At 36.5% G+C, this 26342-nt stretch overlaps 2 protein-coding genes and 1 long non-coding RNA gene across 4 annotated transcripts; 1 reads left to right on the top strand and 2 right to left on the bottom strand.

The window, feature by feature from the left end:
- Positions 1 to 201: 201 nt before the first annotated feature.
- Positions 202 to 15144, top strand: LOC121235948 (COP1-interactive protein 1). 2 transcript variants are annotated; one of them, XR_005934632.1, is made up of 7 exons: positions 202 to 403; positions 1029 to 1106; positions 4130 to 4305; positions 4507 to 5405; positions 5976 to 9501; positions 9778 to 9864; positions 15111 to 15144. XR_005934632.1 is itself a non-coding variant. In XM_041132395.1 (5 exons), the coding sequence occupies exons 3-5, from the start codon at positions 4212 to 4214 to the stop codon at positions 9480 to 9482; spliced, it is 4500 nt and encodes a 1499-aa protein (XP_040988329.1). In that variant the 5' UTR covers positions 202 to 403; positions 1029 to 1106; positions 4130 to 4211; the 3' UTR covers positions 9483 to 9653. The 2 variants fall into 2 exon arrangements, 1 of the variants encoding a protein (XP_040988329.1); XM_041132395.1 differs by lacking the exons at positions 9778 to 9864; positions 15111 to 15144 and having other exon boundaries at positions 5976 to 9653.
- LOC121235949 lies at positions 9642 to 15213 on the bottom strand. The gene is made up of 2 exons (XR_005934633.1): positions 15111 to 15213; positions 9642 to 9868 (listed from the first exon to the last, which is right to left on the bottom strand). It is a non-coding gene; the product is annotated as an uncharacterized LOC121235949 (long non-coding RNA).
- A 262-nt stretch (positions 15214 to 15475) lies between these two features.
- On the bottom strand, positions 15476 to 20563 carry LOC121235947 (mitochondrial adenine nucleotide transporter ADNT1-like). Its single transcript, XM_041132394.1, has 8 exons — positions 20206 to 20563; positions 19083 to 19131; positions 18650 to 18813; positions 18508 to 18545; positions 18086 to 18198; positions 17796 to 17909; positions 16383 to 16727; positions 15476 to 16053 (listed from the first exon to the last, which is right to left on the bottom strand). The coding sequence occupies exons 1-8, from the start codon at positions 20370 to 20372 to the stop codon at positions 15970 to 15972; spliced, it is 1074 nt and encodes a 357-aa protein (XP_040988328.1). The 5' UTR covers positions 20373 to 20563; the 3' UTR covers positions 15476 to 15969.
- Between the last annotated feature and the right edge of the window lie 5779 nt (positions 20564 to 26342).

Genomic DNA, 26342 nt, shown 5'->3' with positions numbered 1-26342 from the left:
TTAATAAATTAGATTCAAATTGACCTATATAATCTAATATTTATAGTTTGACATGACACAAACGCAAACACAATCCGAAAACACACTTGCCAACCCTCCCTAAACCATGCGTCGGTTATTAGTTGCAGCACTGATGGCACTGATGTTATACAAGTAAAGCCAAAGGGCAAATATATAAAACGAAGCTCCAAAGATTCCAGCTTCTGAAATTTGAAGCTGCAAATGCTGTAGCAGCCTCTTTGTGCGCTCAAATACAAACCAGACAACTCAAAAACAATTATTAAAAAATTAGAAAAAAATATTATATGTATCTTCCTCTCTGTCTCATAGGAGAGCTTCCTTCTTTTTTCTCGTTTCCCCTGAGTTCGATCGTCGGTTTGAGGATTTCCTCTCAGACTGTCAGGTAATCTTTCGTTCTTTGATTTAATCTGCGTCTCTCTCTCTCTCTCTCCTTCCTTTTTTTCCTGTTCTTAATTCAAAGTTTGTCAACTAAGTTTCGATCTTCGAGCTGAACTTAGCAATAGGAAATTGGCCTTTGTACTACTTGAATTCCGGTGAAATTTTCGGATTCTCGGTTTTAAATCCCCTCCCTGGTTTTCCGTTCGCTTTCTTTCTTCTCTGGCTTTTAAATTTGCTCGGATCAAGTTCGTGTACGGTATTCCATGCTTGAATTTGCATGACTTGGCGTTTTTTCTTGAGCGTTTGGTTCGTCTTTGAGCTCGCATTTTTTCAAGTCCTTATTGTGATATAGTCTCGCATCTGATACGAGTTTAATCCTGATCGATATTAACGAACTGTCTTGAGATCGTATTTTTTCTAACTTCTATTCGAAGTCCCGAATCCCTTTCATCTTTCGGTTCATTTGAATTTAAATCTTTTAAGATATTGTTTGTAATTCTGAAATTCAAAACAATTTACTCAGTTAACTCAAAATTTTGAGAGATATTAATTATTATTTCCTACTTAACTTACATAGTTTGCTCTTGATTCATTGATTTATTTGGTTATCCGTTTCTTGATCTTTTCAGCTCGATGAAGATTTGAGTTGCCGGAATACGAAGCTGGAAGAGGAAGAGCGAAAGGGAAAGTGGAAGAACTTTAGTTGGGTGAGTCATATCTGACTTTGCGTGGTAACTTGTAGAGGATGATGAATCGGTTACTGTTATTAACTTATTACGATATAGGAAACTGCTACCGTTTTCCGTCAAGAGCACTCAGATTGGTCTCTCGTGTGTAGATGTTGAAATAAGTTGAGTTGTGATGATAAAATATTATTAGAATATTATTTTTTAATATTATTATTATTTTAAAATTTAAAAAAGTTGAATTGTTTATTATATTTTATATTGAGATTTGAAAAAATTGTAATAATAAATTAAAATGAGTTGAGGTGAGTTTGGTAACCAAACGCACCCTAAAGTTTTCGGTTAAATTTTATTCAAGAATCATTTTTCTTTTTAATTTTAACCACCCTCGTTTCCAAAACTTCGTACATTCTAGTATTTATTTATTTTTTCTATTAAAATATATATTTTTTTATTTTTTAGTTTATTTATTTTCACATTTTTAACTACTCATTTATTTCTTTTTGACCATTCATCTCTAACAAAAATTATAGAAAAACTTTAAACATTTATCTTTTGCAAACGGTAATATTTTTGAAATTGTAATTTTGTAATAATAATATTATTAAAAAAACCTATTTTTCCAAAGTTTTAGAAAAAATCACATAATCTCGTACATAATATTTTTTTTTTCAAATTTTAATTGCAAAAAAATCTGACATTTTTATTTTTATTTTTTTCCTAACTGTCATGTTTTCAACTCTTAAACAATTTTTTTTTTTTTTTTTAATGGCCAGATTTTTGAAATTCTTGAACTTTTCCAAATGGTCATATATTAGCGTATAAATAAGTGGACTTGCTCTTTTAATCACAATTTAGTTTATTTGTATTAATAAAAATTTATTGAGGATTAATAAAATGGTTTTTTGAGGATGAATAAAATATTAATATAAATAGGTTTTGGGGAGCTACTATAGTGAACAAATTTAGGAATTTAGGAACCTACTGTTATAAATTTAAAATTATTTCTTGTTTTGCTCATTTGGGATGATTTTTTTCTTTTTTTTTTTTAATGAAATCTACTTTTTTATAGAAGATTGCACGATTTAGTACTTATAACTAACGTTACTATTTTTCCTATAAAGTCAGATATTTTTGCCCTAACCAATCTTTTTGGGTTTTAGATGTTTAGTGGTTTTAGATCAGCAATAATTAATTATTATGCAAAATGTGAACGGGAAGAATGCTAACAAAAAGTACAGCTCATTTTCTCACCAAATGAGCAAATTGAGGGACATAGAAGCGAAGAGTGGCTGTCTTTTCATCCGAATCCAAATTTGGCTTTCCTGGGGATTCCTCTGGAATTTGCTGAGCTGGCGCCAGATCATTAATATCGTCTCCCTTTTAATGACATGCGATGTTTAAACACGGTTACTGCCGATAACAAATTTGGAAAATGGTTCGTTAATTAGTTAATCTATATTTTTTTTAGAACAAACAAGATTTTGAATGTGGGGGTTTTACATAGTTTTGATTCGGAAATCACAATGCTACTTCATGTTTAGGTTAGGTTTGGATAGTGAGTTTAAATGAGATGAGTTGGTATGAAAGTTAAAAATTGAATAAATTATTATTATAATATTATTTTTTAATAATATTATTATTATTTTAAAATTTGAAAGTTTTGAATTATTTATTATATTTTATGTAAAAATTATAATGATAAGATAAGATGAGATGGATTGAGAGTAGCTCTCAATCCAAACTGAGCCTTAATAAATTAATTGGTCCTTTTTTATTTTCACTCTCTTTCGTTCTATATAGATGGGTGTGTTGATCTAAAAAAGCATAAGCCTTCAGCGCAATTATCATTAATTGAAGAAGAATTAAGTTAGGCCCACTATATATAGTTTAACGGCTATGGTTCCCCCGGTACCACCTATAGTTTCGAGGACCCAATGTACTAATGATCATTTAATTTCAGCAAGCTGAAATTGATACCAGTTTCACTGGATTGGAATTTCTTAAGGGTAATGATACACTTATACCTTATTTACTATTATTTTACTATTCAACTATTTTTTTTTCCTTTTTGCTCTTTGAATTTGGACTAAAAATCTCAAAACATAACTTTTTTGCATAACCTAATAGAAAATAAATTCAATCAACCAACATAATCATGTAATTTAATTAAAAATAAATTAAATTTATAAAAATTGACTTAAATGGCATAAAATTGATCTTCTTTTGCCATTTAAGTCAATTTTTATAAAAATGAATTTATTTTTAATTAAATTACATGATTATATTGGTTGATTGAATTTATTTTTTTCTAAATTATGCAAGAAGGTCATTCTGAGATTCAAATAGCAAAACGAACAAAAAAAAAAAAAAAAGAAAGATGAGAAATCAGTAGTAAATGAGATGTAAGGGCATCATCATCAATTTCTTAATATTTATGGGCTTAAAATGTAGATCAATAGACACGCTGAGTAGATTCCAGGACATTTATGGTATAAATTTTTCAATTAGGAATTATGTTCTAATTGCATGGAGATTTCAATTAAGGATTTGCGCTTACAATAAAGAGCGACCCTTTTTTTACAACTCATAAGTGAAGGAATGACCCATCATACTTTGTTTCTCAAATTTAAAATTCTAACAATTTAGTATTAAGGTACCCTCAAGTTCTTGTCCAAACTTAAGGCTTTTAAAACCTCAAATAGAAGAGAGATAGACATATAAAAAAACCCTTAAGTTCGAGCAAGAACTTGAGAGAATATTTTTTCAGCGGTTTTGCACTGAATGAGTATTGTGCGAACTGTGGATGGGGATACATTGTTGTCCGAATGATAGTACCAATCATGCCTATTGACTGCAATGCCAGAGTATGATAACAACATTGGAAATTTATTGTTTGATTTTTTTATGCGTGTCTATTGTGGTCCATCTTGCTCGGAAGCTGAACTTCATCTTATGACAATCTATGCAAGCTCACCATCTAGAATATCTTAGCATGTTGAAATCATTATGCTTTACATGCCAGATTTCTTCTGTTTTCTCAGATTTTGAGCTGCGTAAATCAAGACAGAGTCCACCTCATCTTGAGGACTACTTGACAAGTAGATTTGAAATTCTGAAGAAGAGATGACAAAGCATCGCTTCAGAGATTCTATAAAGTCCTTATTTGGGAGTCACATTGATTCAGAGAATGATGAAAAACTGAAAGGGGCTAAAATAGGTGATTGTCTATATCAAGAAAACGTTAATTCATAGATTCAAGCTTGTGAAATGGTATTATGGAGTACACTATCAAATTTATGGCAGCAACTGTCAGGATTTACATGTTCTGCTTTTGTATCTTAAGCTGTGGCCTGTCCCTTATATATAACCTTTGATTGATGATCAAATAGAACATTGAGAAGTTTCCTGATTTTTGCAGAAATTGAGGACAATGTGAAAAAGATCCTGAAGCTTATAAAAGACCCAGATCCTGAAGAAGGAGATGGTACCCCAGAAAGCTCCAAAAATGAAGTAGTTGCTCAACTAGTTGATGATTTCCACAAACAGTACCAGTCACTCTATGCACAATACGATCATCTAACAGGAGAGCTAAGGAACAAAATTAATGGAAAACAAGGAAAAGATAATGGTTCTTCATCTAGCTCAGACTCGGACTCGGGTTATTCTTCAAAGGACAAGGGCGGTAAGAATGGACAAGTGGGAAGTGAAATTCAGAAAGCTAGTGATAGCATTAAGCAAGAACTTGAAACAGCACATCGAGAAGTTGCTGATATGGAGAGGAAGTTGACAGCTAAGAATGAAGAAAAGGAAGCTCTAAATTTGGAATATCTCACTGCTTTGAGTAAGATACAAGAAGCAGACAAAACAATTGCAGATATGAAGACTAACAGTGAAAGTTTGGACTTTGAAAAGTCAAAACTTATGATTGAGAATAGTGAATTGAAAAAAGAACTGGAGGCTGCTGGTAAGGTACAAGCAGAATTGAATAGAGAGAGACATAGTTTGATCATGGAGAAAGAGACTGCCATAAAAAGGATTGAAGAGGGAGAGCAAATTACAGAAGGCTTAAGAACAATGGTTGATCAGCTGAAAGATGAAAAAGTAAACCTGGAGCAAGAGGTAGAAGCTGTCAGATTGGAAGTTTCCAATATGAAAGAGCAGCTGGAATCTGCAGAGCAGCATGTGTCTGATTTAAGCCATAACCTGGAAACTTCCAAGGAAGAGAACAAATCTCTCAGCTTGAAAATATCAGAAATCTCGAATGAGATTCAGCAGGTACAGAACACGATACAAGAACTCACAGCTGAATCAAGTCAGTTTAAGAAGAAATTGGGTGAGAGGGAAAAGGAGCTTTCAAATCTCAAGTATATGCAGGAGGCACATGAGAAGGACTCATCTACTCGAGTAAATGGGCTAGAGGCGCAAGTAAAAGACCTGGAACAAGAGCTGGAGTCATTGCGATCCCAGAAAAGCAATATGGAAGTGCAGATTGAAATTAAAGAAACTGATTATGGCAATATAATGCAGCAGCTGGTATCTGCCGAACAGACAATTTCAGATTTAAGCCAGGCTCTGAAAGCCACTGAGGAAGATAATAAATCTCTGACTATGAAAGTCTCAGATATTTCAAATGAGGTTCAGCAGGCACAGAACCTAATACAGGGACTCACGACCGAATCAAGTCAGTTAAAGGAGAATTTAGGCAAGAGGGAAAGAGAATTTTCAATTCTCACCGAGAGGCAAGGGGTGCATGAGAACGAATCGTCAGATCGAATAAAGAGATTGGAGGGTCATGTTAAAGGCCTGGAACTAGAACTGGAATTATTGCAAAACCAGAAAAGAGAGATGGAAGTGCAGTTAGAGAGTAAAGCAGCTGAATCAAGTCAGTTTAAGGAGAAATTGGGTGAGAGGGAAAAGGAACTTTCAAATCTCAAGTATATGCAGGAGGCACATGAGAAGGACTCATCTACTCGAGTAAATGGGCTAGAGGCGCAAGTAAAAGACCTGGAACAAGAGCTGGAGTCATTGCGATCCCAGAAAAGCAATATGGAAGTGCAGATTGAAATTAAAGAAACTGATTATGGCAATATAATGCAGCAGCTGGTATCTGCCGAACAGACAATTTCAGATTTAAGCCAGGCTCTGAAAGCCACTGAGGAAGATAATAAATCTCTGACTATGAAAGTCTCAGATATTTCAAATGAGGTTCAGCAGGCACAGAACCTAATACAGGGACTCACGACCGAATCAAGTCAGTTAAAGGAGAATATAGGCGAGAGGGAAAGAGAATTTTCAATTCTCACCGAGAGGCAAGGGGTGCATGAGAACGAATCGTCAGATCGAATAAAGAGATTGGAGGGTCATGTTAAAGGCCTGGAACTAGAACTGGAATTATTGCAAAACCAGAAAAGAGAGATGGAAGTGCAGTTAGAGAGTAAAGCAGCTGAATCAAGTCAGTTTAAGGAGAAATTGGGTGAGAGGGAAAAGGAACTTTCAAATCTCAAGTATATGCAGGAGGCACATGAGAAGGACTCATCTACTCGAGTAAATGGGCTAGAGGCGCAAGTAAAAGACCTGGAACAAGAGCTGGAGTCATTGCGATCCCAGAAAAGCAATATGGAAGTGCAGATTGAAATTAAAGAAACTGATTATGGCAATATAATGCAGCAGCTGGTATCTGCCGAACAGACAATTTCAGATTTAAGCCAGGCTCTGAAAGCCACTGAGGAAGATAATAAATCTCTGACTATGAAAGTCTCAGATATTTCAAATGAGGTTCAGCAGGCACAGAACCTAATACAGGGACTCACGACCGAATCAAGTCAGTTAAAGGAGAATTTAGGCAAGAGGGAAAGAGAATTTTCAATTCTCACCGAGAGGCAAGGGGTGCATGAGAACGAATCATCAGATCGAATAAAGAGATTGGAGGGTCATGTTAAAGGCCTGGAACTAGAACTGGAATTGTTGCAAAACCAGAAAAGAGAGATGGAAGTGCAGTTAGAGAGTAAAGCAGCTGAATCAAGTCAGTTTAAGGAGAAATTGGGTGAGAGGGAAAAGGAACTTTCAAATCTCAGGTATATGCAGGAGGCACATGAGAAGGACTCATCTACTCGAGTAAATGGGCTAGAGGCCCAATTAAAAGACCTGGAACAAGAGCTGGAGTCATTGCGATCCCAGAAAAGCAATATGGAAGTGCAGATTGAAATTAAAGAAACTGATTTTGGCAATATAAAGCAGCAGCTGGTATCTGCCGAACAGACAATTTCAGATTTAAGCCAGGCTCTGAAAGCCACTGAGGAAGATAATAAATCTCTGACTATGAAAGTCTCAGATATTTCAAATGAGGTTAAGCAGGCACAGAACCTAATACAGGGACTCACGACCGAATCAAGTCAGTTAAAGGAGAATTTAGGCGAGAGGGAAAGAGAATTTTCAATTCTCACCGAGAGGCAAGGGGTGCATGAGAACGAATCATCAGATCGAATAAAGGGATTGGAGGGTCATGTTAAAGGCCTGGAACTAGAACTGGAATTGTTGCAAAACCAGAAAAGAGAGATGGAAGTGCAGTTAGAGAGTAAAGCAGCTGAAGTAAGAGAACTGGGAGAACAAAATATAGAACTGCAAGCCCAAGTTTCAGAATTTGAAATCATGTCAAAGGACAGAGAAGATGAGATATCTGCTCTCATGAGGGAAATTGAGGAGAACAAGAGTGAATCTCTGTCTAGAATAACTGAATTGACGGCAGAGATCAATAATCTGCTGGTGGACTTAGATTCTTTACGTTCTCAGAAAGGTAAATTGGAAGAACAGATTGTATGTACAAGTGCTGAAGCATCATCTCAAGTAAAGGGCTTAAGGGATGAGATCAATGAATTGCAGCAGAAACTGGAGACCCTACATAGTGAGAAAAGCGAGTTGGAAGTACAACTTGAGAAAAAAACTAAAGAAAATTCAGAATATCTGATTCATGTAGAAAATCTGAAAGAGGAGATAGCAAGCAAGACTCTGGTCCAACATGGAGTTTTACAAGAGAAAGAAAGTTTAGAAGTGCAAGTAAAGAATCTTGAATCTGTGGTGGACACTATCCGCAGACAGAAAAGTGAACTTGAAGAGCAGCTTGGCGCTAAAGAACTCGAGAACATTCAATGGACAGAGGAGAAGCGGGGGCTACGTGACAAGATTTTTGAACTGGAGAAAACAGTGGCAGATAGAGGGTTCGAGTTCTCTGCTCTGCACGAAAAGCTTAAAAGTGGAGAGAATGAAACTACTGCTCAAATAATGACCTTTGAGGCAAAGATTAGCAATCTACAACAGGAGTTGGAATCCTTCAAAAGCCAGAAAAATGAGATAGAGTTGCAGTTTGAAAGAGAGAAACAGGAACTTTCAGAAAGTCTGGCCCAAATGGAGAATCAAAAAATTGAGTTAACAAGCAAGATCACCATTCATCAGAGAATGCTGGGAGAACAGGAGGATGCATACCACAAACTAAATGAGGAATATGAACAGCTCAAAGGTCAGCTTCAGGTATGCAAGTTAAATCTTGGAGTTGCAGAGAAGAAGATTGAGGAAACAGCAGAGAAATTCCGTAAGATCATTGAATCCAAAGATCAGATGGTAGCTGAATTGGAAGAAGTGGCTGAAGAACTAAGAAGAGATCTAGAATTAAAAGAAGATGAACATAGTTCTTTAGTTGAGAATGTCCGTACAATTGAAGTTAAGCTCCGCCTGTCAAACCAGAAGCTCCGGGTCACCGAACAGTTACTAACTGAAAAGGAAGAAGCTTTTAGAATTACAGAATTGAAGTTCCAGCAAGAACAGAGAGCACTTGAAGAAAGAATAGATACATTGACTGGAATAATTACTAGCAACAATGAAGCTCATCGAAGGATGATTACGGACATCTCTGAGAGTGTGAACAGTACCTTGACAGAACTGGAAAGGGTGATCCTAAAGTTTGAAGAAGACTACAAAAAATATGAGAATTGTATGTTGGAAATATCAAATGAGCTTCAAATTGCGAAGAACTGGGTCATGGAGACTAAAAAAGAGAAAGAGCAACTAAAGAAGGAGATACACCATCTAGTAGAGCAGCTACAAGATGAGAAAGACAAGGAATCGTCATTGAGAGAGAGGGTTGAGAAGTTAGAGGTCAAGGCAAGCAGGGAAGAAATAGAGAGAGAGAATATGAGCAAAGCATTAAAACAGCTTGAGAAGACGGTCGCAGAGTTAGAACACTTGATAAAAGAAAAGGACGTTGGAATGTTGGGTCTTGGGGAGGAGAAGAGGGAGGCCATAAGGCAGCTGTGCGTGTGGATCGATTATCACCGCAGTCGGTATGATTATCTCAAGGAAATGCTCTCAAAGGTGACTGCCAGAGGGCAGAGGGCACGCTAATTGTCCGATTATTCTACATGTATGTGTATGTCCATTTCAGTTTTTGCACCCATTATTGTTTCTATTGATTCTTTTTCTTTCCTTTTTATTTATTCCTGGGAGGCTGGCAATTGGGTTGTTAAAACATTTTACGCGACGCTTAATTCTAAAATATCAGCATTTTATACGAAATTTGGTTGCCAAACTTGGCTTTCCTTATTCATCAATTCACATTGTACGTACATACCAATTCCCCCCTGTTCAACATGTTATATCGAGGAGATGAGACGTGGGATTTAATTGAGTCATACAACAGCTCTTAAAGGCCGTTTAAACTCGAGTCTTTTGCTTGGAGATGACCGCCGGCAAAGAGCTTAGGTGACGCTAGACGACTTCCCCAAGAACGACTTGTTATGGGTAAAGTAGTGATTTATCTAGAACGTAAGAACAAAGAGGAAGAAATTCCCAAACAATGAATGACTAACACAGATTGAGAGAAAAACCAAGAATCACTTTCTTGATTCTTGGAAGAGGCTTTCGAGGAACCTCCAACCTCCAGACGAAATTCTTATTAATTTTCTGCACACCCAACTACTTACAATCCACTCAGTATTTATAATACTAGAGTGATAAAACGCCCCGTATTACAAATGAAACAACTTACCGACTTAAGCCCCATTTTCAGTTAAAACTGTTATTTATCTTCACTTAACAAAAACGCACCGTTTCATTAACTCATAAGACTTCCCGTTTTAACCCCTCATCTCTCTCGACTGATTCCACATTATTAACTAACCACACTAACTAACTTCCAGCCGTTACATTCCCTTCCCCATAACAAAGTCCTTGACCACAAGGACTTAATCCTCCCCACTAAAGGACCTTGCCCACAAGGTGGGGATAACGATCACGCAATGTCCACAGCAGCTCCCAGGTATTATCTTCAACAGAAGCTCCTAGCCATTTCACCAACACTTCAGTGACAGCATGGTTGCGGACTTTCTTCACTCTCCTTTGCAAGATCAACTCAGGTTCAGGTTGCACTTGTCCTTGAGAATCCAAAGGAGGTAGTGTAAGAAGTGGAATAACATTTTGACCCAACTTTTTCTTCAAACATGACACATGTACCACAGGATGTATCTTTGCAGAAGGAGGCAAGTTGAGTTTGTAGGCAACTGTCCCAATTCTTTCCAAAACCTGAAAAGGTCCAAAAAACCTTGGAGATAATTTCATATTGTGGCGTAGGGAGACAATTTTCTGTCTGTATGGTTGCAATCTAAGAAACACCCAATCTCCCACTTGAAATTCTCTCTCAGTTCTCATTCTATCTGCAAATTCCTTCATTCTGTTCTGAGACTTCAACAAATTCTCCCTCAACATCAACCAAAGCTGCTCCCTGGATTTAAGTTGCTGGTCTACTGCAGGATTGGCAGAAGTCCCAACTACATAAGAAGCTAATTTGGGAGGTAAGTAACCATAAAGTGCTTCAAAAGGACGGACTCTAATGGAAGAGTGACAAGTGATGTTATAATACCATTCAGCCAAAGGAATCCACAAGCTCCACTCCTTAGGTTTGTCACTGGTGTAACATCTCAAATACCCTTTAACAGTTTTATTCAAGGCCTCAATCTGCCCATCCGATTGAGGATGATAAGCAGAACTGAAATTGAGGGAAGTTCCCTGCAATTTGAAAAGCTCCTTCCAAAAATTACTCGTGAAAATGGCATCACGATCTGATACAATTGATTTAGGCAACCCATGCAGCTTAAAGACACCAGAGAAGAAAACCTGGGCTACCTTACTTGCTGAATAGTGATGTGCCAAAGGAAAAAAATGTCCAAACTTGGTGAATCTGTCCACCACAGTAAAAATCACATTGTAGCCACCCAAGAGAGGCAAACCCTCAATGAAATCCATGGAAATATCTGCCCATGATGAGGAAGGAACAGGTAAAGGTTGCAAGAGGCCAGCTGGATGCACATTTTCATGTTTGCATGTCTGACATACTTCACATTCTCGAACCAATGCCTTAATATCTTTGTGCATTCCCTTCCAGTAGAAGTCCAACTTGGCCCGATGTAATGTCTTATGATAGCCCACATGACCAGCTTGTGGACTATGGTGAATGTGATGCAATACTTTAGCCTTGAATGGTGAATCTGAAACCACCACAAATTTCCCTTTCCTTAATAACAAGCCTTGTTGTAGTGTAAAGTGCTTAGGACCCTCTGATCCTTGTTGCAACTTCTTATAGATGCCTCGAATTATGGGACAAAGTTGATATCTTTGTTTTAATTCTTCCACCCAAAGAGAGATAGGAAAAGTGATAAGTGCTAAGGTTGCTGACTGCTCTTCAGACTTCCTGGAAAGAGTATCAGCTACCTTGTTTTCCTTTCCTCTTTTGTAATCAATAGTGAAATCATAGCCTATCAACTTTAGAAGCCATTTTTGTTGAGTTTCTGTGCCAATCCTTTGCTCCAATAAGTACTTAAGAGATTGCTGATCAGTTTTTATTTTAAACAGAGCACCCAAAAGATAAGGTCTCCATTTAGCTACAACAGAAACAAGAGCTAATAACTCTTTCTCATAGGTAGATAAAAGTAATGTTTTACCTTTCAATGCCTTGCTATAAAAAGCAATAGGCTGATCTTCTTACATGAGAATAGCTCCCAACCCAAAGCCTGAAGCATTACACTCAATAGTGAAACTTTTCGAGAAATCAGGCAATCTGAGTACTGGTGGATTAGTAACAGCCCTCTTCAAACTTTGGAAAGCCTGAAATGCCTCCTCAGACCAATGGAAAGAATTTTTCTTCAACAGCACTGTTAATGGGGTAGCAATGGATCCATAATCCTTGATGAACTTCCTATAATAACCAGTGAGGCCAAGAAACCCCCTCAAGGCTTTCAAAGATTTTGGAATAGGACAGTCAATCATGGACATAATCTTGGAAGGATCAGCTTTGACACCACAACCAGAAATGATATGTCCCACGTAATCAACTTCATGCAATGCAAACTTACATTTTGACATTTTTGCATATAAGGTATGCTGCTTTAAAACTTCCAACACTGATCTCAAATGTACAACATGGTCCACCAAATTCCTGCTATAAACCAATATGTTATCGAAAAAGACCAATACAAATCTTCTTAAAAAAGGTTTAAACACATCATTCATCAAGTTTTGAAATGTAGCAGGAGCATTAGTAAGCCCAAAAAGCATTACTAAGAACTCATAGTGGCCCTCATGAGTCCTAAAGGCTTTTTTCACAATATCCACATCTTTAACTCGAATCTGGTGATACCCAAATCTTAAGTCCAGCTTGGAAAATATTGTTGCTCCATATAATTCATCAAGTAACTCATCAATAACAGGAATGGGGAACTTATCCTTAATGGTTACTTGATTTAATGCTCGATAGTCCACACACATCCTCCATGAACCATCAGATTTTTTTACAAGAAGCACTGGTGATGAAAAAGGGCTCTGACTTGGCCTCACCACCCCAGATTTCAACAAATCCTGAACAATATTCTCAATCTCAGTTTTCTGATAATGAGGATATCTATAAGGCCTGACTGAAATAGGAACAGTTCCCTCCTTAAGAGGAATATGATGATCGAAAGACCTGGTGGGAGGTAAGCCCACAGGTTCATCAAAACACATTCTTAAAATCTTGTAACAATTCTTCTACTTCTTGCACCTGACTTCCAGGTTTTTCTGTTTGATCTTCAGTTCTCAACTGCAAAAACCAACCCTGCTATCTCACCAAGGAAGACTTCAAGCTACCCTCCCCATTTTGAAGCCTAATGCCATTAAACTTCAACCCATGTAAGGTGATCTTGGACTACCCAACTGTAAAGCTCATAGACATGGAATTAAAATCCCAATTGATTGGCCCCAAAGTCTTTAGCCACTAAACTCCCAATACTATGTCACACCCACCCAAAGTTGGAACATGAAATGGAATTCTAAACTTTGAGTCTTGAACCTTAATGATTTCTTCGCAACTACCACTACTTACCAACTTGTCACCATTAGCTACTCTCACTTGTAGCTTCAAATCATGTACCTTCAGTTTTGCTGCTTGCACCACCAATGGGTCCAAAAAATTATGTGTACTCCCAGAGTCCACTAAGATTTCAACCACACAACTACCAACTCTTCCCAATAACTTTATGGCATTATTGTTAGAGCAGCCAGATATTGCATTTATGGACACCTCCAACCCTTCTCCCACATCTGTCACCAACTGTTCCTTGGTCACTAGAGGCTCATCCACTTTCTCCTCTACTTCTACAACTTTATTAACAGAATCTTCAACTTGTAACAGATAACACTTTAGGGGCCATGTATGCGTGAGATTCCATTTTTCATCACAATGGTAACATAAACCTTTCTTTCTTTTTTCATCCATTTGTGAAGAAAAAACCTTCTTAACTGCTAAGGGAGGTTTCTGGAATCTGTTGCCTTCCACCATAGACTCAATGCTGAAACCCCTCTCCATGGTTTTTTAACAGCCGATAGGTACTCTTCTTGGATTTTCGCCAATCCAAATGCAGCCCCAAGATTCACTGGATTAAACATCTTCACAGGTAACCTGATTTCATCTTTCAGGCCACTCACAAAACAACTAAGCAAATGCTTCTCAGACAAGCCTATCAACCTATTTGCCAAGGCTTCAAATTGTGACTTATACACAGCAACAGATGTGGTCTGTTTTAACTTGGTTAATGCCTCCATTGGGTCATCATATGCTGATGGCCAAAATCTCACTTGCATTGCCGTAACCAAGGACTCCCAAGAATTGAACTGACCTGAGTTAAAAGCAGTTTCATATCAAACTAATGCCTCACCCTCCATATGATATGAGGCCACCATTAATTTTTGATGAAATGGTGTTTGATAAAAATCAAAATATTGATTAGCTTTAAAGACCCATCCAGCAAGATCACATCCACCAAACGTGGAAAATCCAAACGAAAACTTCTCTGAATAGCCCTATCTTCATTACCTCTAAGTCTCTAACTTCATTTGTATTAACAGTAGAAGACTCAACCAAAGATCGTAACATATCAGAAACTTGTTCTAACCCTTCTGACATTGCAGTAATAACTTGTTGATGATTCTCCAACTGTTTATGAACCATTTCTTGTTGCTTCTGCGACCCATCTTGCCGACTTTTCAGAGCTCCACGTGTGCCTTCTGCCATCACAGGATCAACTGCTAGCTGATACCAATTGTTATGGGTAAAGTAGTGATTTACCCAGAACGTAAGAACAAAGAGGAAGAAATTCCCAAACAATGAATGACTACACAGATTGAGAGAAAAACCAAGAATCACTTTCTTGATTCCTGGAATAGGCTTTCGAGGAACCTCCCGACGAAATTCTTATTAATCTTCTGCACACCCAACTACTTACAATGCACTCAGTAATTATAATACTCGAGTGATAAAACGTCCCGTATTACAAATGAAACAACTCACCACCTTAAGCCCCATTTTCAGTTAAAACTGTTATTTATCTTCACTTAACAAAAACGCACCGTTTCATTAACTCATAAGACTCCCCGTTTTAACCCCTCATCTCTCTCGACTGATTCCACATTATTAACTAACCACACTAACTAACTTCCAGCTGTTACACGACTATCTTTCAAAACAATAGCTAAGACACCCGCATTATCAAAGTTTTATGTATATAATTTTCTAGGGGCGAGGCTTCCTCACAACTAGTTCCTACATAATTTGTTCAGAAATCTGAGCTTCAAATTGCATTAATGTATATGTAGCCCTCTTTCCTTATCTGATGCCCCAAATTGCAGTTCAGACTTCCAAATTGGTCGGGGAATCCGGCTTCATGTTAACCACAGAAGCATGAAGGCAGAAACCCACTAGAATCGGATTGCAAGCATATCGAACACTGTAGATAAGAGCGAAGGAAACACATTGACAGGCAACAAAGAAGTGAAAATTCCCACCCCCAAAAAAAAAACAAAAGGAACATAAGTTACAAGCAAATCCATTATATTACACAATCAATAATTCACATAACCAAGTGAGAGAACATACAAGATAAGTAATTGTGAGTACAACACCATATATATATATATATATATATATATATTATATAAAAGGGAAGGAAGTAAAAACCAAACGACCTATGGCGGCAATTCTATTTTGTAAAACAGTTACCACAGATACAACAGTGTAGCAAATCACTTGACTTCTCTGGGAAGACATAGGAATGCATCTAGTGCACCAAACTTATTGCCATGGCATAAAAATATGAATGCTAACAACTAAGGTTGGGTTGGATAGAAAGAAATGGGTCTAGATGGTAAGGAATATCGATATGATGCTAAAGGTGGGTTTCTAGTTCTAAGATTCCTCCTAACTGGAAAATACGTAAGTCCAGGCAATATACCTTCTCCTAATAATCATCTCCGCTTGCTTGCAAAATTAGCACAATAGTTGAACAAACAGCTAGAAGTTCCTCTTGCCTCAGTCGGATATCCTCATCTCAACTCCAAGAATGTCCTTAACCACCTCATATGTAACGAATGCAATTGCGATGGATGGGACCACCTAAAGAAAATAATAGTGACACAAAAGGTTAACAATATCGAATAATTCCATTCATATTCTAAACATAAATTGATACAATAATCTCCTATACAAAACTAACTCTGCATCTACTTGAAAATGGGAAAAAAAAAAGAGAGCTAAAACAGGTCAATATCTATTTAATTTTAAAACAGAAAGGATTTCATCCAGAAAATAGATAATATAAACCTCCTTCAAAGACCAAAAAAAAAAAAAAAAAAAAACAGAAGACAGAAAACAAAGGCAGTAGCTAGTAACAGATGGGTTAATAGGTGAAATGAAGCAGAACATGGAATGATAAATTACACTACCTTCACTGAATTGGGGACCAAACCCTTGTACAACGCTCCAATTCCTTCGTGCCGAACTGTTTTCCTGAATGCATCAACCATACCAGTATATTCATGGGCTCCCTTGTTCCTCCCATCACCAGTCACGACTGATGCAGCATCTTTCCATCCCACCATCTGCATTCTTCGTCGAATTACATCAAGTGGGTAAGCAACTGTCTGGCCAACAGTTCCAGCAGCAGCACCACATGCAAGTCTTGTTGTCACACTCAGCTCAGAGTCCTTAACCAGTCCAAAAGGTCTACTTGTAATCAACCAGTCTTTCAAAGATTCATACACAGCAAAGTTAAGACCCACATATGGAATCTGCATAAAGACCACATGGTAATTATTTTCCCTATTTCTTTTATTAATTAGAAAAATGTGCTGTTTCTCATACAAAGGAGTCAAAATCTTCTTCAAATATAAAAGAATGTAAACATACAGTATTATAAGTACACCATGTTCATGTCTCATCCAAAAAAGTTACATGCATTTATGTAATGCCTCAAGAAAAGCTCAACTCATGTCTAGTATTACACTCTGAAAGGATTGGTCAAGTTATAATTGGAACTCCTTGGAATCATTTAGAAGTCCGCTTACACTTGGAAAGGGATCAATGTTGGACGTAGCATTTAATGCATCCTTTTTTTCTAAGTACTAATGCACCCTAATCATACTCATTCACCACTATCATATTTTTCCTGCTCAACGTGGTACTTAATGGAGCATTATGATCTGCTTCAATCAAATCTCCAACAAAGTCCTCAGGCCCCATATCGCATTAAGCGCCTAACTTCATATGGTGTTAGTAGGTCAGCTTTCATATGTAACGACCAAATGAAATCCCAAGTCACATCCAATCTTATACTCCAAAATAACAAGTCATGGTAACAGTTGGAGCTCATTGGGATCATTATAGCGCCTATTCCACCTGTTAAGAAACCAATGTGAGACTTGACACTCAATGCACCTTTATCATGCTCATTCACCTATCATACTTCTTCCACCCAATATGGGACTTAGTGGGCTGTACAATAATTACAACGCCTCGCTATGTCCAATGTTGAGTGGATGAAGAATGAGTGATAGAAGTGAATAAGGCATGATTCAGATGCATTAAGTGCCAAGTCCTACATTCATTTCTTACCAAGTGGGACTTCTGATAAGTAACCAATGTTACATGGGCTAGTCCTTTTTATTAAGTATAAGATCAAATCTGGCCAGAGCTTTTGTTGGCCAGAATCTGGGTGCAGACCTCACTAAAAAAGCATGCAGTGAATGATTAATGAGCTAATAAAGGATAATATTCAATAGTTAGCAGCATAGGAGCTTCAAAAGGCAAAAGAAGTATTTACTTCTTTTTTTATAAGTAAAAAAGAAGTGTTTACTCACAACTCCTATGACAGAAGGTAACCAGCCTCTATAAAGAGCCCGAGGGCCTTCTTCCCGAAGGACCGTAGAAAGAGCATGGAAGATTCCCTTATACTGGCGAGGCGAATTTTCTGTCTGTAAAAGTAAAGCGCACACAGTTTTTTTATAAGTAAAACACATACAGTTAAGCCATTAGAGTGAATAGACTGAAAAGCTGGCCCAATAATCAGTCTACAAAGAGTACTTAGAAAAGCCAATTACCTAGAAAATCCAATTGCATAGAAATCCCAAACTAAAACTCCAGACAATACCTGTACAGTTAGTCGACCTCGTACCATGTCCATTGGGTAAGTTGCCGACATGGCAATAATTCCGGCACATGCACCAGCTCCAAGTCGTAACACAGGAGTAAGCTGAGCCTCTTCTGCATTAAGTGATGAAGAAATGTAACTTTAACCATTCAAGTTCATCATTATCATCTATCTCTATACAACCCCCATTCTAACCTCAAAAATAGGGAGAAAGAGAAAGGCGAGGAAGAGAGAGAGAGAGAGAGAGAGATAACAGAGCATTAACCATTATAGGATAGATTGCGCAAAAAATAATTTTGATCAGTAAATAAAATTTTATTGATCATAAGGATAGATTAGGCAAAATTAACCAGAAGAAGAAATAGAAGAAAAGAGAAGTATCATTTTTTAAAAGTAACACTAAGAAAAAAGGATGGTCATACCATTTCCAGGTTGTTGTCGATAAAGCCATAAAATACCCCTGTTTACAGGTGAACAAATGACAGAGAATAATTATTAGGATACATAAATGAATATCACTGAGAATCAATGAGCTAGTAAGCGGGTGTAAGGGCAGAAATGTACCGAGATGCTTGCTCATAGCTGAAAAACTTGACTGCCGAGTTTGGGACAATACGAGCACAATTAGTTCCATTCCCTTTGAACAATCCTCTTATTCCCTCTGTTTTCCATATATATTTCAACCCTTGAACTGTTCCGTTGTATTTGATACTATGAGGATTTTGAACCTGCATATTCCAAAAATTATCCATTCCAGATAAAGAGACAATCAAATATCAAATGTCCAAAAGTAAAGCATCTCCCTGATTCAATCTGAGAATCATGAACAATAGTGCGCACACACACACGCTCTCTCTCTCTCTCTCTCTCTCTCTCTCTCTCTCTCTCTCTCTCTCTCTCTCTCTCAAAAATATATAATTAATCATGATATCATAACTGCTCAGTAAAAGGAGTTAGGAAACCCAAGCAAAAGTCTAGGTGATGAAGAAGACACTACCTGGAGCAAAATTTTTAATCTTTCTAGTGGAGCAACAGCAGTTCGTGAGCTGCAGTAGAAAGTATATGAGAAATGTTACACGTATAAAAATATAGAGTAAAAAAGCTTCCCAAGAATGCAAATTGCAAGAAAATTTTTTGTCTCTAGCCCTACTGATAACAATAGTTTTAGTGATAGTATTCATGGGTTCAGGTAAAACATTTTCTATTCCATTCCAAGCACCTCAAATGAGAATCACATTCTGATACATACAAAAACCATGCTTTCAACAGAAAACCTTACTAAAACAAGGCATAAAGTCCTAGATAATTTTTTCCAATTACAATGGCTAAAAGCTTTCTCGCATACCAAACATGGGAATGTCACGTGTTAATCCCTCACATCTTCTGTCCACTTTCCATAACCTATATGTTTGCTCCCAAAACAGAGCCAATTTCATCAATGCTTCAAAATTTTATCGTGGAGAACAGACAGTATCTTGATTCCTTAAGCCCAGTAGATTTGACTTAACTACCAGTCCCATCACTATATATTCGAAGACTTAAAAAACAATATGAGGAACTTGTTAGCACAAAAGCCATCCTTGGCCCCTGTATGAACAGGGTCAAATTCATGAGTGCCAAACTTATCGGGCGCATATAAACGGTTTTTTTAAATAAAAAAGAGAAAGAACAACCCATGCATCTCTAAAAGTGACAATTTCTAAAAACACCCCAATTTGCTAAATTGAACAAAACGGAAATGCGAGATAGACATCAAATTTTCAAGAGGAAAAACTATACTTAAAAAGAAAAAATCGTCACTGTATTTGAATATCACCTCGAGCACAAACACGTACTAAAGAAAGACAAATATATAAAACGTAACCTTACAGTTCATTGCAAATACACACACAAATAACCTAAAACGAAACCAAAAACGTTTCCAAACGAAAATTTGTACGTTCCTATTTATAGAGTCAGATGTACGAAAAACAACGATAATAAAATAAACGAAAAACAAAAGCAAAAGCAAAAATCAAGGAGAAATGATTCGCACACAAAAAGGAAAAGGAAAAGAAAAAAAAAAAGAGAAGGGTCCAGTACAATCACAGAAACCAAACAGAGAAAAGGAGAAAACTCACACTCCACCGGCGACTCCTCCGGCGACAAGTGACTTGCAGATGCTGAGCAAGGCGTGGCTCGGCGCCTTGACCCCTTCACTCGCGAGCTTCGCCTCCTCCGCGAGGTTCACGATCGTCGACACCGCCGAGTCACTAGTCGTCTTCCCCACCACGTCTTCCGACGCCATCGCTGAGAAAAACCCTAGGGTTCGCGTTCAAAATGTCTCCGTTGACCCGTTCTAGCGATCGACGACGTCGTTTAGCCTTGAGAGCGAGTACGCATATTCGGAGGGTACGCGCTCCGAGGGACGGGAGCGTTTCTGTTTTATTTAGTTAAAGAGAAGCGAAGGCAAAATCAGATGTTACTCTCCTTGCCTTATCCTTTATCAATCGAATAATATACATCACATTTTTATTTTATTTTAATCATATTTAATAAATATGCTTTATCATATTTAATGGAATGAAAATAAAATAATAATATCATGTATGAATTTTCCTTATCAATCAAACGAGTCAAAAAAAAAATGTTATGATTTATATTAGATTTTGCATAAAACCAAAGATTAAAAAAAATAATATTCTTTTTTTTAATAAATAAAAAATGCTTCAAATGCAAGATATCAATTAATGCGATTAGAATAATTAAATTTATATATTTATATTTACAGAAAATCAATTGAAATTAAATTTTCAATTTCAGAAATTTTCAAAAAAATTAATCCCAACTTAAGGCCATATAATTTTCTTGAATTTTATGTCGATATTTTCCTTTAAATTTCTCATGACAACTTGGGAAAATTGCAAAGTAATCATAAAACTAAGTAAAAAAAAAAGAAAGAAAAATTGCATGGAAATGAGATTTAAAAATAAGAGTAATACTACTCATCATCTCAATTCTCATAATTATTTTATCATTTTATGATGTGACATTAAATAATTAGAGACTATTTATTATATTTCATTTGTTAACATATCATCTAATACTACATTATAAGATGATAAATAAATTTATTTTTTAAAAATAAAAGATAATGATTTATTTTTCTTTCCCCCTTTCTTTTCATGAACACGACAGGATTCGACTAATCCGGTGAAAATGAGCCATTTGTGCACTGAGCATTGATTTGTCTTCGATAACAGGATGGTGTTGTGGTGTTTACGACTTCAAGGTTTATCCAATTGAACTGGAAAGGCTTAAAGGGCCCCAAAATTGTGGCTAATCTGATGCCTTCTTTTTTAGGTCCACACACGGAGGGTTCTGATGTCAATATCCACAACTTCAAATGCAAATTGATGGGGGTTGTTGAAACTGTTGTTAATGTCTTGCCCAGTAACAATAAATTATGGCCGCACACTCCCACCGGAAAACATATTACGTGCTAGTTTTAGATTATGTTTGATGTCTCGCATATTTACCATTCATGGATGGTCTTTTCCGGAATGCAAATCTACAAGCAAGGAATATGGAACCTGAGATCTTTGCTTTTATTATTGTACCCAACTTGATGAGCCTGTGATTTTTCCTTGTTGCTTTGGGAGAGGGATTATTCGTGGACCACATGAAAGGAAATATGTCCCGTGGAATATTACAGATTCAATGCCCCTTTTATCTCCATTTCCCTATATCTAATTAGATTATAGCACTTAGAATAACAACATGGCTTTTTGCCACTTATAAATGATATTAGTACTACAATTCATGTTATCAGTGTCAATTGGAATTTAAGGAGTTGATCATTAACTCTAGAATTGTAAGAAATGGGCACCCATAGTGGGCACCCCTTCACCTCTTCTTGGGGTTATGAAGAGACTTAAGAGCCACTTCATGAGGCTTGTGCATTATAATTTCATTTTACTGAAATATTTTTGCACGATGAGGATTTTTTGCCAATGAGATGGCTACTGTTACAGTGGTAGCGCCGCTGTGGAATGGCTGCAACCACCCAATCGAATCAACAAGGACACAACCATATGTGGTAGCAGCGTTCACTAGAAAAGGTTTGCGCCCATGTCACTTCCACCACTAGTCGTAAGCAACGCTGCACTGGGTGTTGCATGATGCGCAACACCACAAATGGTGCTGGGTGATAGCAATCACTGCTCACCAAGGCATGTAAAGATTTGCCTCACGCGGAGCCATGTACCATGGTGGTGCCGAAGGCTGATCTGCAGCGGGCAAATCCACGTGTAGGGCTACACACAAAGCTAGTGCTCTGCGCGGCACCGTACCTTGATGCCACTAGGGTGGTTTTGCAGCCTCTACTGCTTGCAGAGGAGCAACACACGCCAACAGAGATGTATCGTCAAGGTGTTGCACGCACCAGTGAGCAGCAAAAGGCAAGAACCCCGGGAAGTGTCTGCCATGGAGGGCAGAGCCTCGTGCGCTAGCTGAATGGGTGGCGATGAGCACTGCAGCTTCGGACATCGCCTATGAATGGGGGCGGCACAGCCACGGCTCGGCGCCTCTGTCAGGGCCCTTGGAGTCTTGGTGAATGGCCACGCAGCAACCGACGACGATTACAAGTGCTACTTTATTTTTTTTCTTTTCTGTTACATGAAGAAGTAACCTATACGGGTGAAAGGATGAATATGAACAGTGGTGTTCATTTGGTTTGTGATGAAGTTTTGGGCTGGAGGCTACAAAATGAAATGGGCTTATGTTTTAAAATCATTTGTGGGCTTCAGAAAAACTCAAATAAAGTTTTGAAATATGGGCTAAAAACCAATTTTTTTTAAAGGTTGTGAACTATTTCTTTTGGGCTAAAACAATTTTGGGCGATTTGTTTTTTCAAAATTCGCTTGTTCTGTTTTTCGTTATAAAAGAAAGCCCAACTCATTTTTTTTTAAAGAGAAAAGGCCACTGAGCGAACTGGGCCGTAAGCGCTGTAGGCCCACGCAGCAGTTGGGCGCCCAGGAGGGTGCAACCCACTGGTTATCCAAGATCCGTACTACAAAATTTCTTTTTTTGACAAAAAAAAAAATAATAGTGTTTTGAACCCAAGACCTCTCACAAAAGGGCTACAAGCTCAACCATTAGGCTAAAGCTTATTGTTAGTGTGTATGTTAATTTTATTTAGTAATTCAGCATGTATTGTGGCATAAAATATTTATTTTTTCTGAAATATATTTTTGCATGTGCTTATTGAATACATGCATGCCATGATATTATGATGTCATGTTTTATCGCATTTATAGGCATTTTATTTTAAGTTATAAATTGCCTAGATTATTATTTTTTGGTGAATAATGATTATTTGGATAAAATGTGATGTGATCATTTTTTTACATGTATTCTATTACATGTAATTGTATGAGCTTATTTTATCACTTGTATTGTTAGACTATTTTTTAGAATTTTCTTCAATTTTTTTAGAATGTGATAAACTAGAGGATTAAGTAGCTCGAGTCTGATTAGTCCATGCTTATGATTGGCTCATATTGATTTCTTCAATCAAGAAAGAAATTATTTTTACATATGACTGACTCAGTAGATTACTTATCCTAATGGGAGTATGGTTGAAATTAATTTGGAATTAATCTCCTATATCATATAAATTTGACGAAAATCAAGTTAAAAATTAATAATTAAGCATTGAGGCGCAATAGATGATTAGGAAGCTTAGCGAATTTTTGATCTTACGACGTGTATTAATTATTTTTGGTTCTGACTTAAATTAACGCAGTAAATTTATTAGATGTATGTGCAATTAGATGCACTTAGTTTAGTAACTTTGAGATACTATGAAGAAAACCTATAAATTATTTATACGACTTAATCGTCGCATTAATCTCCTCCATGAGCAGTAGTTGGAAACAAATAAATTATTGTGAGTCTCAGATAGACTTAAACCATCATTATTGTGAAACCTCTAAAAGGTCTAGAGTAAAATTTGAAGTGCGCGTGGGACGCATGCACTATAATTTTTATAGAAGTTGATGGGATTAACTGTCAGATAAAACTAAACCACTATTTTGCTTTTGAATCTTGTGGGCAATAGCAGAAGTTGCATGTTGTTTTTGTAACGCAAAGATTAATTGCTTTTATATTTGAGGTTGAGCATTATAATCTTGAAGCAACTTAGATTAACTCACAGATAAGTACATACCCTCTCTACTAGCTAGTATGTTTTGCAAGTAAGGACATTAAAATTTGAGTGTGCAAAAGTGTTAAGGACATTCTTTATTGGCACATTCATTTTTTAAAGTTTTTATCAATGCACTTTTATGTGGTATTAGCACTGGTAATCTTGTTAAAATTTTATTTCTATATGGCAAGAACAAATAGGTTATTGTAGATATATAAACTTTGGAGCATCCCTTGAGAGTAATAATACCAAGCACCATGGAGGTTTGCATAGTAACTATGGCAAAAGTCTGAATAATTAGGTACGACTTAAATTAAGCCTAAAAATCTTGCTAGTGGTTGCATTGATACAAGATAGGTTTTAGGCTAAAATAATTTATTGCAAAGTTTTTCTTTTCTCTCCTATAATGGATTGGAGAATTTGAAAAATATTGAATATGCAAGAAATAAGAATATATTGTTAATTAGGGGCTAAAATGTCACATACTACATTTGTTACACAAAGCAATGTTTTTTACTAGTACTTTTAATGCGATATTAAAGAAGTCTAGACCTAATTTGATTTAAGACTTATTGAAAATAGTAGTGTTTGTGAAAATTCCTAGAGGTTTATAAGTTGAATGGTCACTCATTGACTCAGTGGTATTATTTTTCAAGTGGGGAAATGATATACTAAAATAAGCCATAGAGGCATAGGATGATGAGTGTGAAGCTTGAGAAATTAAATTTTTCTCGCTAATGAGAACACTTTCCTTGGTTTAGAAGAGTCAAAGAGAAAAAACAATATGAGCATTTCTATGTGAAAGTTCCTATACATGCACACTAAGGACTTTGATAATAAATATATTGTTTTATCATATAAATGCGATTCAATTTTTTTTTTTCTGAAAATATATTTTTCCGTTAAAATTTTTTCAAAATTGTAATCGTATGAGTTATATGATGAGAACAATTATCTCATAGTTTATTGATTTGCTGAAAATGGTGTTATAAATGAATTATGGCGCCAAGTAGTTGTTACATTACACTTGAGTTAATGTAATATAGGGTTGCAGCCTTAATTCTGATTTATTGTCCTTAGATCAAGTTCATTTGCTTTTGAGAAAGGCTGAGTGACTATTTTGTGCAAGTGTGAATTCTATTAAAAATCGAGAGGATCTAAGCTTAATCATTTTTTGGTTAAGTCAAGAAAATTACTCGTATTTTTTGGGAGGGTGGGGAATTGTGGATTTTTGTAAATACTTATTTTTGGAAAGAACGTTTTCATCACGTCATTCCACGTTACCTTAACCTTAATATTTTCAAAATTCTTTTTATATAAGATCGTCGAAAATAGTGGGAGTAATTCAACAACTAGTGAGAGTATACATTTGAGTTAAGATGTACTATTAGTGATAATGACTCCCAAAAATTATAGAATATAAGGATTCTCTTAAATAGTGTGGGAGTTTTATATCAATATTCTCTCGTCATTTAGAGACTAGAAGAGAATATTTGTAATATGGCTCCGCTAAAGGTATTGAATTCACATAGTATGAATCCTAACATAGAATTTCAGATTCGTTTCACTTATGATCTAATCCGGAGTTGTTGATCTAATTGACAAAGGAAAAGTGGAATTGATAGAGGTATAGATCCATCTCTTGGCATTAATTGAGTTGCAGTTAGATAGCTATTGTTCGCATATTTATTGAAACTTTTCTCGAATGTGTTAAATAGCTAATTCACATAGGAGAATTAGATGGTTAGCTTGTGTGATGTTTAGTGAAGTACTTTGAGTGCATTATTGTTGCTAGTACTATTTTGGTACAGAAAGTGAATGAATGCTGTTGGTGTTGTTTACATGCGGCCTAAATAAACTATCTATTCAAAGATACCCAATATACCTAGTCTTTTTTTTAAAACGACATATTAAATAAAATGGGATTCTTTGAACATTGTTAACAATATTAGAAAAATGTCATCACAAAAGATATTGTGAACTAGTTGTCTTAGATAATTAATTATCGCCAAATAAGAAGTTTTCCATTTTACGAGGTGATGAATATGGGTTTGTGAGAAGTAGCTTAGG

This window comes from Juglans microcarpa x Juglans regia, chromosome 6D (genome assembly GCF_004785595.1).
Source record: "Juglans microcarpa x Juglans regia isolate MS1-56 chromosome 6D, Jm3101_v1.0, whole genome shotgun sequence".
Taxonomy (NCBI): Eukaryota; Viridiplantae; Streptophyta; class Magnoliopsida; order Fagales; family Juglandaceae; genus Juglans; species Juglans microcarpa x Juglans regia.
This window is presented reverse-complemented; position numbering and strand designations above follow the sequence as displayed.

Coding starts and splice junctions, on each gene's coding strand:
- LOC121235947 (XM_041132394.1), bottom strand. CDS start 20,372: ATGGCGTCGGAAGACGTGGTGGGGAAGACGACTAGTGACTCGGCGGTG. Junction 17,910..18,085: donor GAGGTCGACTAACTGTACAG/GTATTGTCTGGA, acceptor TTACTTTTACAG/ACAGAAAATTCGCCTCGCCA. Junction 16,054..16,382: donor TGGTCCCCAATTCAGTGAAG/GTAGTGTAATTT, acceptor TATTTTCTTTAG/GTGGTCCCATCCATCGCAAT.
- LOC121235948 (XM_041132395.1), top strand. CDS start 4,212: ATGACAAAGCATCGCTTCAGAGATTCTATAAAGTCCTTATTTGGGAGT. Junction 4,306..4,506: donor ACTGAAAGGGGCTAAAATAG/GTGATTGTCTAT, acceptor TGATTTTTGCAG/AAATTGAGGACAATGTGAAA. Junction 5,406..5,975: donor TCACAGCTGAATCAAGTCAG/TTTAAGAAGAAA, acceptor GAATCAAGTCAG/TTTAAGGAGAAATTGGGTGA.